This window comes from Pteronotus mesoamericanus, unplaced genomic scaffold (genome assembly GCF_021234165.1).
Source record: "Pteronotus mesoamericanus isolate MK-2021 breed Mesoamerican mustached bat unplaced genomic scaffold, CSHL_Meso_final contig_557, whole genome shotgun sequence".
In the NCBI taxonomy this organism is placed as follows: Eukaryota; Metazoa; Chordata; class Mammalia; order Chiroptera; family Mormoopidae; genus Pteronotus; species Pteronotus mesoamericanus.
This window is the reverse complement of record NW_026555200.1, coordinates 3,848,417-3,862,888: the sequence shown is the minus strand read 5'-3', so window position 1 is coordinate 3,862,888 and position 14,472 is coordinate 3,848,417. Positions and strand designations below refer to the sequence as shown.

Sequence of the window (14,472 nt, the reverse complement as noted above, 5' to 3'; positions counted from 1 at the left end):
GCTTTTTGTCACAGCAACTGCTTAAGACCCCTCTTCACAAAGACGAGGTGTCATTGAAAGGAATGTCTCGTGATTTAACACTGAATGGGAACTACCTCAGGCTGGTTGGTTGTGCAGCGTCCAGCAGGGGGTGTGTTCACCTGAAACTATAACCCGCCCTGGCCCCTGGGGCTCTGGCGCCCAGCTTGGGGGCCCCAGAAACGGTTATAATGCTGTTCTCTGTAAAACTTTGTTTTTACTTACTTTTAAACTGTTAGTTAAAAGACGATAACTTAAGAAATAGATGATGTTTATAGTGGAAAGATTAAAAAAAATTAGTTTAATTTAAATTAAAAAATTTTAACTCTGTTGCATATTGATTTGGTACAGAATCAAAGTAAAAAAGAACATTTGGAGAAAAGTCTCCCTCTCAGTACTTTCCCCCAACCACCTACTTTCTCTCCTGGAAGCAGTGTCACTGGTTTCCTGCCTTCCAGATGATGTATTTAAAAAAAAAAAAAAAAAATATATATATATATATATATATAAAAATATAAATATAAATAGCATAATCAAATTATAGGGAGTTTGGAAAAAAGATTCAGTCTTACTAGTCTCATAGTATCATAAATATGTTTTAAACTATTTTCGTGTTTTCCCCTATACATGTTTCCATGATTATAATCATGGAGTATATAACCTTTTTTCTCTCTTTAGAAACTTAAAAATATGTGGTATTTGACACATATAAAAGAATATCTGTCCAAGTTACAAAACATAATAATAAAATGAATACCCGTGAACCCACAATCAAAATAAAAACTAAAACATCGCTAAGCCTGCTGCACATGTTCCTCCCCTACCTTGTCCCCTGTCAACCCCTCAGGTCATCACTGTCCTGATTTTTGGGTCTAATAGTCCCTTTGAAATGAAAAAAAGATCTTATACGATATCTTTTATTTTTCTTGCTTTGATCTTTACAACATGCTATTAAAATGTATTTAGTGTTCTGTGGCTTGCTTTTCTTGGTCACTTACTATGTTAATAAGAGTCTTTCAGTTTATCACATGTGATTGCATTTCATTTATTTTCGCTGTCATATTTCATTGTGTATAACACACATGGTTTACCCACTTTCTTGTTGGACATTTGGGTTGTTTTCAGTGTCTCCTACTGTACATTTGTGATAGTTTTTCTGAGACACTTAGGAGGGGAATTTCTGGGCCATAGAGATGCATGTTTCTCTTTATAAGATAATGCCAGCAGGTTTTCAGAAATGGCCAACTTCATTACATACTCCCATTGGCAATGTGTAAGAATTCTTTGTCGTTCATATTTTGCCACCTTTTTATTTTGGGCAAGTTACTGAGTGTAAAATGGTATTGTATTTGTGGTTTACATAGACTTTTTAAAAAAACCTTTTAAATTGAGGAAAAGTGTATAGTTCATGTAGTAAAGTACAGAAACTGTTAACTTCATGCATATACTTTGGGAATCCAGCTTTTCCTAACCCTTTTTCATAATCTTTTGCCATCTTGCTTTGTACTTTTCATAGTGATTCTATTTAATAACTATGTAATCCATCAGGTTAGTTTACTTAACCATTTCCTTATTTTTTTGAACATTTGAATTGCTTCCAGTATATCATTCTTATGAGTAATGCTTCCATGAAAATCTTTGGGCCCATAGTTTATTTTTTGAATAATTTTGAATTATAGGATTTAATTCTCTAAATGGTATTGAAAACTTAAGTGGTATTATTTTATAGGATTGGATCCTATAAAGCTCACAACATTTTTACGGCTCTCAGTTCAGCTTTGCTAAATGTTATCTGTTAGAGTCATGTACATTTAAACAGTTGCCTTTACATGTGTGGTTTAAATAGTAGTAGTGTTATTGCGAGGCACCATTTGGGTTAGGGCATGAGTCACTGTGCATTACTGATTAGCTAGATGTACCTTCCTGGGGAGAGCAGAAATTGAACAGGTTAATTTTTAAACTTTGTTTTTATCAAATTATATAACATAAGCAGAAGGTAAAGGAATGTATTTTTGTTTTGAATAGTGCTGTGTGGGCTTTGAAGAAAAGCCAATCTTCTCAAGGATCTTCAGTTTTGCTGTTCGAATTAGATTTACAGAGAGAGCTAAAAGCTTACTATTCTTGGCTGTTAAGAATAAGAGGCTATTTTGCTTGTAATTTAAATTCCTTTCTCCTAATATTGTGCTGGTCACAGATAGAATGATTTACCTTTGCCTTGTTGCTGGATTTCTGTTCCTCTCTTTTCCAGTGTCTGTAAATAATGCTCCGGTGGCACTTTATATTTCTTTGTAATCTTAATGTTCGAAATAAGAGGAATATCATGTACTGAGTTTGATTGGGCCAGATAGAAATTGTTTTCTTTATTTTTTTCCCCAGAAGTATACTATAGTTATCCTGTGTCTTCTGCTTTATTTAGCGTCTTTTATATTAAACCTCCTTATTCACTGAGGAACTGGAGCACAGGTTTTCAGTGGAGCTAAGACATTCAAGACAAGAATCTGGAGACTGGGTATTGCCCCTGGAAGCTGTGTGACCAGTGGCGGGTTATTTTTCTTGCTGTCCTTCTGTTGACTCAGTTGCAGGAGGAAAACGGAGATAGCAAAAATAAGTATGCTGTACATTTGATCAATAACTATTTACATTAATGATGCTTTGGAGTTTTCAAAGTGCTTTCACATATATTATCTCATTTGACCCTTACGACAACCTTGCTTGTTCATTTCTTCAATTATCTAGTGAATGCTTATTGCAGAGTGTGGTGTCACACACTGTGTTCGGAATATAATGGAAAACAAGAAAGACATGGTCATTGCCCTCAGGGAGCTTATATTTTAGCGGGAAGATAGAAATACGAGAAGATAATTTGTTATGATGATAACTGGTGAGGTCTGTAGGGTTAGGCAGTCGTTCATCTAAGTTTTAAAATAATTTTCTTAACACTATTTTTTGAAAAGTGGCTTTTAATTTTGGTGAGGTTAAATATTTTTCTCTTATGGTTAAGTGCTGTTTGCGTTTTATCAAAGAAACCTTTACCTACCACAAGGTGGCGAAAATTTTCCTTTTTTAGAAGTTTTATAATTTTAGATCTCTTCCATTTTGAGTTGATTTTTGTATGTTTTATGAAGTAAAGACTGAATTTTTTCCCTCCATATGCATATCCGGACTATTCTTTTCCAATTGAATTATCTTGGCACTTTTGTAAGAATCAGTTGGCCATATATGTATGTATTTCTTCATTTTCTATTCTGTTGCCATTGATTTTTATTTAATTGTATGCCAGTGCTACCTAGTCTTGGTTACTGTTGTTTTGTAATATGTCTTGAAATCTGGTAGTATAAGTTCTCCAACCTTATTCTCTGTTCTCAAAATTGTTTTGGCTATTTTAGATCCTTTGCTTTTCCTTATAAATTTTAGAATCAGCTTGTCTGTTTCTACAATAAAGTCACCTAGGATTTTGAGTGAGAATTGGCAACTTAGCAACACTGAGCCTTTGGACCTTTGAGTATGGCATATCTCTCCATTTAATTAGGTCTTGAGATTCTCTCAGCAATATTTTGTAGTTTTGGGTGTACTGGCCTTACACATGTTTTGTGAAATTTATCCCTAAGTATTTCCAATTGGATGGTGTTATAAACGATATGAAATTAAAAAAAATTTCAATGTCCAATTGTTTAGGAAGTGTAAGGAATAGAATTGACTCTTATATATTGACATGTTGACCTTGTATTCTGCAGTCTTGATGAAGTTCCTTATTCTAGTTCCTTTCGATTCTTGAGGGTTTTCTACAAGATGGCCGTGTTGTCTGAGAATAAGAGAGCTTTAGTCATTCCTTTCCAACCCACGTGCATTTTCGCGCGTCCTAAGACTTCCACTGCTGCGCTGAGTAGAAGCCACCGTTCCTGATCTCAGGGCGGCGATTTCCAACCATTGTCATTTCATGGCACCTGTAAACTAATTACTAAAATTCGGTGGCACAACAAAATTTTTTTTTGCTGATCTGATAAAAAAATATGTATAATTTGATTGATTCACACAGGACAGGTATTGTTGTGTTGACTGTTGTCATTTTTTTATTTGACAGTCTAAAGGCAAAGAGGTCAGTGCCCCTGACTAAATAGTCAGGTATTGCATGTTTTGAAAATTCTTGCGGCCCACTGGTTGGAAATCGCTGTCTTAGGGGGAAAGCATCATCTTTCACAATTAAATATAATGTTAGCTGTAGATAGTTCTTTTTAAAGGAGTCTGTCTACTTCATATAAATAGTCAGTTTGTTGGCATGAAATTATTTGTTGGTTCCCTTATCTTTGTACTATTTGTAAGTTCAGTAGCAACATCTCCCACTTGTTCCTGATAGTTGTGATTTTTGTTTCCTGTCTTTTTTCTTGATTAGTGTAGTAGAGGTTTGTCATTTTTCTTCAGTCTTTTCAAATAACCAACCTATTGAAGGCTGTTCTAGAGTATGGTTAGAACTTAAATGAATATTCTGTGGTTGTTGGTATAGTGTTCTATAAATGTTTAATTTTTTTCCCTATTGTTTATCTGTTTTCTAAAGAAGCAGTTTCTGTTCTTTTAAAAAATACTTTATTTATTTATTTTTGTAGAGAGGGGAAGGGAGGGAGAAAGGGGGAGAGAAACATTGATGTGGGAAAGAAACTTCAATAGGTTGACTCTTGCACGTCCCCAACTGGGGACCAGGCCCACAACCCAGGCATGTGCCCTGACTAGGAATCGAACCTGCAACTTTCTGGTTCTCTGGCTGGTGCTCCATCTACTGAGCTACATCAGCCAGGGCAGTTTCTGTTCTTTATTATCTTCTTCCCTTTACTTAGGTTTATCTTTTCCTTTAAAAAAAAAAAAAAAAAGGATTTTATTTATTTATTTTCAGAGAGAGGGGAAGAGAAGGAGAAAGAGAGGGAGAGAAGCATCAGTAAGTGAGAGACACAATGATTGGTCGCCTCTCACACAGATGCCTTCAACTGGAACCTGACCTGTAACCCAGGCATGTGCCCTGACTGGGAATCGAACCAGTGACCTTCTGGTTCGCAGGCCAGTGCTCAGTCCAAACTAGCCATGGCTGCTTTTCCTTTTTATAGCTTCTTAAGATAGAGGCTGTGATCATTGATTTTAAATCTTTATATTTTAATATAAAATAAACATTGACTGCTAAACATTTTTCTCTGCTGTTTTAAGTACATCACCTGAATTTTAACGTGCTGTTTTCTTTATCAGTAAGGTCAAAATATTTTTCCATTTTCCTTGTGATTTTTTTCTTTGACCCATGGGTTATTTAGAAGTGTGTAGTCTAATTTTCAAATATTTGGGGTTTTCCATGATCTTTTTTTGTTACTGATTTCTAATTTAACTCTGTGGTGGTCATAGAATATACTCTGTGTGATTTTAGGTGCTTTAGACTTTTAAATTAATGGAAATTTTTGGGAACCTCAGTTTATTTGATTGTAAAACTGGGGAATTAATCGAGCCACTGAGTCAGTGTTCTTTCCTGTTTTAGGTGAGAGATCAAGCCCAGCGCTGCTCACGGGTTCTTCTGGACATCGAGGCTGGTGCTCCTGTTCTCCTTATTCCAGAAAGTTCCAGATCAAATAATCTGATTGTAGCAAATTTGGGGAAATTGAAAGTCAAGAACAAGTTTCTCTTTGCTGGTTATCCCGGGACCTTTTCCTTACAAGATAAGGTGAGCAGTTAGTACCCATTCCCTTGTTGTTTAATAAGCATTTGAACACCAATTAAAAATTCACATGTTGCCATGAGATTGATGCCTAACTGCTGTTAGTTTATGTGGCTTGAAGAATTATTTTTGACATTTTACTGACATTTTAATTAATCTTTTAACAGAGATAGTGGAAATCATAACTACTTACCAGCTGTATGTAGTAACTTATTTTAGCAAACAAATCAACAGAACCAACTGTCCATCTTTATAATGCCTTCCTTACTGTTTGACCTCATTATAATCAACGTTTTATACTATGTGGCTTTTTCAGGGGAACTCTGATTTGGCCCAAGGTTTATCTGACGCCATTTAAAAATATCTTAACAATGAAGTCTTAGATAAATACTGCTCTGCAGTTTAAAACTACTTTAGCATTTATTTATCTCTTACAACAATGTTTGGAGGTAGTTGGCATGAGGATTGCAGCTGTTTTCATTTTACTTTTGGGAAAATTGGGACTTGTTGAGAATAAATGATAAAAATAGGAACCCCTAGTAAATCACAGACGTAGCACCGAGAGGACTTGGAGGCGGTCTGCTGAGCCCTCGCCACGCATATTTGCATTGAGGAGACTGAGTAACATTGTTGGAATTAGAAGCGTCTTGTTGTTCTCTGTGAGCATTTTGATGGAACCTTGCTAGTCTACCTGCTTATTCAGTGCAAACTCATTTTAGCTTGTCAGAAAAGCACTTGCCGAAATTCCCAGCTACTTGTGCTCATTTTTAGTCTAACCGCTAATACCATAGGGAGAGAGGGAGACTTTGAAGATAGATGCACCTGAAATTTGATTGTAAGATCTTATGATTGACAATAATAACAGTAAGATGCTTTTTGAACGCTTATTATATACATCAGCCTAAGCTCTTTATATAATTTGTTTGTTATCATTAGTAACCAGAGAGTTAATCTATTATTATTAGTGCTATTTCTCAGATAAAGAAATTGAGACTTAAAAAGGTTAAGCCATTTCTTTTGGATCAAACAGCTAGTGGGGAGGGCGTGCGAACCTCAGACGTCAGTGTGTTTGGCTCCATTCTCTGTGAACTTAACTGTGAGTTGATTTTACCTCTGGCGTTAGGATTCGGTTTATGCGAGGAAACGAGCCGGCAGAGGCTGTTCCTGCCATGTGTCTTACTGGCCCTTCCTGAATAGCTTTAGCTCTTTGAATTTTCCAAAGGGTAGAGCAGTAAGTTCATTAAAATAATTTTGGTGGAAGAACGCCAAAGATTATTACAGAAAAGATATAAATTTGAGCAATGCCTGCTTGCCTCTCTAGGTACAGAAGAAGAGAAGATGAAAGAGAGTGAGTAGGCTGGTCGTCCTTCCCAGGACGTTGCCGAGGGCTCCACTCAGCTTAGAAAGGAGCAGGAAGACAACATGTGTTGATAATGCCTAAACTCAAATAATGTTAAAATTTTTGCATTACCGTCTTTGTATTTTCATTTCTTTTACTTTTTATTCACCCATTTAGTCACTGTTGGTAACCTAAACATCTTGAACCAAAAACATCTGATTGAGTGAGTGGGCATGGGTAGAGTAAGGCGAAGAGAGAAGAGTAAGGAGAAGAGTGACAGTCATAGGAACCACGTCCTTGGGTTGCGACCTGGGGCTCAGGACCTGGAGTGGGGGTGTTTGGACAAAGGACTAGAGGTCATGTTGTCCCTGTGTCATCTTACATAGTTAGGGCCACTCTCTCCGATAAACCAGGTTTAGCGGTCAGAGCAGAGGTGCAGTGTTGGGCGAGGCAGAGGGAAGAGCGCCACCGGTTCACGCCAGCTTCGTCGGTGCACCCACAGGCGGAGCTACCGATGGAGGCCTCACTCCTTCCTGTCCCTGCTGCGGGAAGCCCGCCTGCCCTGCAGGACTAACAGGCCCTGCTGCGGGGGCTGCTTTCACAAGGAGACGCAGGCTTCCACATATGTGGGTGTTTAAAAAAATTGTTCAACATTTTTATTTATTCATTTATTTTTAGAGATAGGGAAAGGCAGGGGGAGAGAGAGGGAAAGAAACACTGATGTGAGAGAGAAACATCGATTGGGCGCCTCTTGTACACACCCTGACTGGGGACTGAACCAGCAGCCCAGGCACGTGCCCTGACCAGGAATCGAACCGAGGGCCATTTGCTGTATGGAACGCCACCCTGCCAACTAAGCCACACCGGTCAGGGCTTATGTGTATTTTTTAAGACAGTAAAAGTAAAATCAGCCACCACTGGTCTTTTCACAGTAGGCCTGGCGGGGAACTAGTAACATTGGCCCTAATGAAGAAAATTGGTTTTCATAGTTGAGAGAGAAGCATTTTGCTGCCTGCTGACTTGAAGAACATAAAAGAAAGATCCATTCATAACAAGACTGGTAACTGCTTCTGAACTTCCTACTCACTTTGCCTTAGTATGAGGTGTTTATAAGGGACACGACTAGGTGATAGATAAATATATCAGAACTGGTGTTTGCACATGAACGCTGTCCCCATTGTCACCTCAGGACACTGCAGCTTTGTTCCGGCTCTACTGCCATTACTGCCCAAGGGAGTCCTCCTTGAGAACCATCTTTTGAGTTTATAGTAAATTTTCAGAACACACTTGTTTTGTTGTAAATCTTTGTCCTGAGACCTACATTTTTTAAGAGAAAGATCAGTTAGAGTCAGAATGGGTGATCAAATTCAATAAAACCATTTTTGTTTCTCTACCCTTCCTAAAAAGGTAAAGGACTGATTTTCTGCATCAGATATATCTATATATGGGCTCATGAGCTGACGCTGAAGTTAGTCTAACAAAGAATTGCCAAAATATCTCACGGAATTTTTACAGATATGTTTCTATTTTGTTAAGTAAGCCAAATAACTGTATATGGTTTGTAGCATTTTAATGAAAAAATTTCGCTGTATTTGTTTTTGAGGATTTGATTTTAAGTGGCAGTGCGTACAAGGATCGCTTTTTCTTCAAGGTATAATATGCGTTTTTGCCTCCTGGTTATTCTGAAAAACCTTATGGGATTCAGCAGTCAATTCACACTCATATGCTTAAACAAGGAAAATTTAAAAAACTAACCCTTTAAAATATCTCATTATTTGGGAAGTCTGCTTATCTGTGTGTGTGTGTGTGTGTGTGTGTGTGTGTGTGTGTGTGTGTGAGAGAGAGAGAGAGAGAGAGAGAGAGAGAGAGACTCATTTTCCTCTTGTGTAGAGAAGTTCTTGTTAAGGCCCATGAAAAGCAATCCCTCCCTTCCTCCCTTCCTCCATCTTGCCCTCCCTCCGTCCTTCCCTCCCTCCTTTCCTCCTGTGCCTCCAGCCCTAGGTGTAGTACTTGGTGATCTAGTTTATTTCCTTAAATTCCAGAAAAGCATCTTGTTTCGTACCAGTGGTTGTGCTGTAGAATTCCATAAGGGCTGCTTGGAGTGTGTCGCCTGTTAAAGTATTTGCAATCAGATGAACATATCTGTGAAGCTTGCCTCTCCACATGCACAGTCAAGCTCGGTTGATCTAGGCCGCTGTAAAGTGAATGGTTACTTTCCTCACCAAAGATCACTTTGCATTTACATTTGCCCTTGAACACATTTGCGCGTGGGAGGTTTGTCTAGTATGCATTCCAGCGGTTAAAGAACAGGAAATAACCCTGAAATCAAAGCTTGCAGAGGGGTTATTTGCCTTTGAGTGTCATGACTCCTGTGTGTTTAGAATTGTTTGACATAAATCCATATCTTAATGAGTGCAGGTTTGAATTTTTTGCATATGTTTTTCCTTTCATTTTTCTTAGTCGTAGCTTGTGCTTACACCATAATTTCTAAGTCAGCATTTCAAAGCTCTGAGTGAGTCTCCTGAAGCCATTGATTTATTTAAACGAACTATAGAGAGGATGTAGAGATGAATCACATGAAAGAGCAACAGATACTCTGGAGTTGAAATAAGCAAGAGGGACTGTTTTTAATGTTGAAATGCTGAAATAATAGCATTTACCTAGTAATTTGCCTTGCAAAAAAAATTTCAGAAAGTAAGAACTGGTTTCTTTCGGTGTTACATGTAGTTACTACCCAAGGTACCTGTGAAGGAGAGCGCGCTGTCATCTTCCCGAATGCTGGGAGGGATGAACGTTCAAGGAGGTGCTAGAGGGAGACCGCCCTCCCTCCTGCAACCTGCTTTCAGAACCGGTAGACGCAGAAGCCAGGCACATGCATGGCTCTGAGGCTTGGGCGAAGAAGTCGGGGCAAGTTCTAAAGTCGGTTGCTGAATCGGAGTGGTGAAAAAGTTTTACCCCTATTAGCAGTTACCTGAAGGCACTAAGTATGTTAGGGCAGTGTGTAGTATTTTCAGTAGAATTATAGAATTTATTTTACTCAGGATTAGCTCTTGATTTTTATGTCCTTGAACAGAAACATTAGGTATAACCAACTGCCTGTGTTTTCCATTTTGTTTTCATTTACACAATTCTTGAGAGATGAGAAATGTATACCCACGAGGGGAGACTTCCAGAAAGTGCAAACACATGATCGTAGCTTCGTTCCATTGGAGCCATAATGGCCGTTGGACACATTTCTTAGAACAATAAACCCCTCCCCTCCAGTAAAGGGACAATCTCTCGTATGGCTGAGAGATTGGCTTTTGCCACGTTTGACCTAGATTAAACCACTGGCAATTAGCACCTTAACATTTGCTCTTAAGACAAAAGATAATATCCTCCTGCAGAGTTGCCACAGTTTTCAATGGGTATTGAATTATATGTAACATCTCCGCAAATAATTACATGTAACATAAATGTCACGACCCTGTTACCTTTCTGTGCATGGGATCTCGTTGTCTTGGGAAGTGCCAAGTGTTACGGAGTTTTGGGAGGATTCAGGGACTGGGATGGGACTTTAGTAAAGATTCCGCCCCCGTTGCTGCTGTCTAGTTTTATGTTGTTTCCTCCCAGGAATCTGTGCCTTCGGCTTCCCCAGGAACTACTCCCAAGCACAGTGCGAGGAAAACGCCAAGCGCGGAGGACCCGAAGGGCACCCATTCGGAGGGGCTGTTCATGGTGCCGCCTGCCGGAACGGATGCAGGCAGTCTGAAGAGTGAGTTTGTGCCCAGTTCCTCGACCAGGTGGCACGGGCAACAAGCCACACCCTCCGTTGGCCAGGTGTCCAGAAGCCCAGGTAAAAGAGGCGAAAGAACTGCGTGATGAAGGTGGGGAAGTTCGCGCGCTGGTTGCGGGAACCTAAGAGGAGGGGCAGTGCCTCCTGTACAGGCAAAGGCCGACAAGGTGATTGATAGCATGTCTCCAGTGATCATCGAATTTTGACATTGCTTTCGTTGGTCTAAGAAATTTAGGGTGAGGATTTAGCTGTGGGTGACTTCTAAAGTGGGTTAAATTCGCAAGACACCTTGTAAATAAAGATATTTAGATGTTTTTAGGATTTCTTACAGATCAAGAGAATTGCCACCAGATAGTGATATTATAACTAGGAGGCCCTCAGCCTTAGACACACCCACTATTCAGACACTATTCTTGCAAGTCACTGTTTAATTCTATGAAGTAAAAAGGAGCTCTTTTAAAAAAATATTAGTGTGAATTAGGTAACAATGGAACTACTCTAAGTAACAATTTTTAAAAGGCATGAACCGTCTAGTTATTGGCGCCCTGCTCTAGAATTTAAGGAAGGGTCATTTCAGATGAGAGCCTGATTTCGGCCTTTTAATGGCCAGCTGTGTCCTGGTTGGGTGACGGGTTGGGTGCTGGAGGTGCTGCTCCAAGGAGCCGGAGAGGGAGCAGAATGTAATTAGCGACAAAATTAGTCCATCGTGGTGGCTTTGGGAGATGGGGGACACTGGCTGAGGGACACTGCTAACTGTCTCCCCGCAGACGCGTGCGAGGAAGAGTTGACTCCCCGCGGCACCTCCTAGCCCTGGAGGTGGGGGGCGGAGGGGGCATTGATGATTACATGAGAGTGTATAATTATGATAATACTAGTTGTTCAGCACTTCCTTTGTGCCAGACACAGTGGCACATTCTTTACATAAATTATCAGATTTCATCCTTGTAACGCCCCTGTAGTTTTATTTTTATCCCCATTTCACAGATGAAAACACAAAGGCTAAGGGAGATTAAGTAACTCCACCTGCCCACAGTTCTGTAGGTAGTAAATGGCAGCGTTAGACTATGAGCTCAGGCAGCCTGGCTCCAGAACCTGAAGTCTTAAGCCATGTGACATTGCCTACGTCACACGCAGGGAGCATGGATGGGGTGCGCTCATAGAACCACTCACTAAGTGCTGTGTTCTGCTGTCGTTAGGATGACAGTGTGGGTAAGGAAGGGGGCCAGCCTTACCTACAAGCAGTGACTTGGACTGTAGAAAGGCCTCTTTTCTAACGATATTTCTCTTCCTGGTTTACCCTTTATTTCTGGAATTCCTCTGTTTGTGAATAAGATTGGATTAAGGCAGCGATTTTCATACTTCTGTGGATCCCTAGGATTCCATGATGACCCCAAGGAATCTCCGAAGCCCTTCATTCCTTTCCCGTTCCTTCTTTCAGATCAGCTCTACCTTTATCTATTTCATGTAGTTATCAGTGTAGTCAGAAAATCAAGAACTAATTTATTTAGTGCCTGCTTAATGCCAGGCTTTATATTTTATTCTCTTATATATTAAGATGCTGCCATCATGTGAATACTGTGAGAGAGAAAATTAAATAAGCCTCTGGGTATTCAGAGATTAAGATAAAAGTTATAGGAAAGACAGAAGAACAGAGAGGACCAAGGTACAGAGAGGACCCAGCTGAGACGGAGAGGGGAGGGCGACACCGTGGGTCAGAGGCTGTTCCCGCAGCAGAGAGCTTGGCGTCTGGAGGAGGCAGAGGTCAGAGGGCCTGCGGCCTCCTGAGCAGGGCGGAGGGCGGCTTGAGGCGACGTTGGAAAAGGAGGCTGTGGGCTTATGCCGAGTCTCACAGGGACGTAGGGGAATTTACAGAAAGAGTTTTGGATCAAACAGCCATTAAAGTGTACAAAGGAAGGGGATGTTATGGCCTCCTTTCCTTTCCCTTCCCCTTTTCCTTTTCCTTTCCTTTTTGCTTTTCTGTCCTTTTTAAAGGGGTTACTCTGGTATTTTGTGAACTGAATGGTTTTGTGAGGGCCAGAAGGGAATTTGTTGGTGTGGTGGAGGGGGGTTGATGGTGGTCTAGGCCAGAGCGAAGGTGGTTTGGATCAGATTGGAGTGGCGGAAATGGTTACATGTGGTGCGTGTTTGAAAAAGAATTTTGTTGCCGGGAGACTTGGTAACCTTTGGGTAACAGTGAGCTCTACAGGAGATGCAAATTGGGTGTCTCGGGAGGGATGCCTGGTAGGTCAGTTTACTCCTAACCCTTTTGGCCTCAGTTAGTGTCTCAGGACAGTAGTGAGACCCTGAGGAACTGTGGCGCAACAGACACGGACGTGGAGGTGAGCGAGCGGGAAGTGGCCAGCACACAGAGCGTGGCGGGGGGAGGGCTCCGTGCCCGAGTGGAGACTTCTGGACCCCTCGTTTTCTGAAGCAGGCAGTTCTAAACCTTTTCCCAAGACGGAATGAACTTTCTTTGCTTTTTAGTTTTGTTCAGGGCCAGCCTTTTCTGGCTCCCATTTTCTTCCTCTCTCTCTCTCCTTGGGTGACTGCAGAAGACCACGTCTGTCTGCTGGATTGCATTGTCGTGGATCTACAAGACATGGACATCTTCGCTGCAGAGAGACATCCACGAGAGGATGCTAAGGCCTCAGACGACGGTAGTGGCGATCTGATCTTCCCCTCCTACTTCGTGCGACAGACAGGAGGAAGCCTGCTAACTGAGCCTTGCAGGCTGAAATTGCAGGTGGAAAGGAATTTGGACAAGTGAGTGTTTATATCTGAATAACGTCTGTCATAGAATCCTAATCAGTTGGAAATCAGTGCTGCTGGGTAAGTCTGAAAGAGAATAGGTACTCACTTATTTCTTTATCTGTGTAACAGAGCTCCTTGAGTCCCAACTGTGTGCTAGCATGAGGGCTGCTATGATGACAGAAGAAACCTCTGCCCTCCCAGAGCTTGCATTTTGCTGAGGGATGTAGGAAGGCAAGTAGATGCTTCTAATTTAGTGTCTGAGTCAGTGTTATAAACTGTAATAGGATCGCAACAGGTGCCTTGGAGGAGAGGAAGAGACATGAGTTTAGCGTGGATTTTGGTGTAGTTAGCTGGTGGCGGCGGCAGAGAGAATATTTTGGAAGAGGCGACATTTGGGTTATTTGTTCCCAAAACAATAGGTTCTAGCCTGGCATTGCTATTTAGCCCCTAGGCCTACTTAATCAGAAAGACTGTTTAGAGGTGGCTTTGCCCACTTCACTCCATTAAGCGATCTTAAAGTACTCCATGAGCACTAATGAACCGACTCTAATTTACCTTTTAATTGGCCTCACAACACAGATGCTTCTCTCTGTGGTTCAGAACATTGCTTCAGTTGTCATTAGTTCCCTACCTGGCTGGGAAAGCTCTTGAAAATACACATCCCCGGACTCTACCTGAGCCCCCGCAAAGCCTGCTCTCAGGGCCGACCTCACGTGTGTGTATTGACACGGTCCTCTGGCGGCGTTTGTGCCACCGGGCCCGGGTGCACGGGCGGAGGCTGCGGCTCCAGTGCACGATGGCTTTCAGTCCGAGGCCCTGGTTTTGGAGAACGTGGCAACATTTGCACCTCAGCTCCAGGGGAAGATGCAGAGTGGCCATAACGCAGTGCTTTGAAAAGCAGTC

General features: G+C 41.0%; 1 protein-coding gene across 6 annotated transcripts in view; it reads left to right on the top strand.

Moving 5' to 3' along the window:
* The window catches only part of VPS13D (vacuolar protein sorting 13 homolog D), a 224,503-nt gene that overhangs the window by 44,133 nt on the left and 165,898 nt on the right, over positions 1-14,472 (top strand). For all 6 annotated transcript variants that reach the window (XM_054579727.1, XM_054579726.1, XM_054579725.1 and 3 more), the window contains 3 exons: positions 5,528-5,710; positions 10,656-10,878; positions 13,371-13,581. In XM_054579727.1, the coding sequence (XP_054435702.1) occupies positions 5,528-5,710; positions 10,656-10,878; positions 13,371-13,581 (617 nt within the window). The remainder of the gene's footprint in view (positions 1-5,527; positions 5,711-10,655; positions 10,879-13,370; positions 13,582-14,472) is intronic.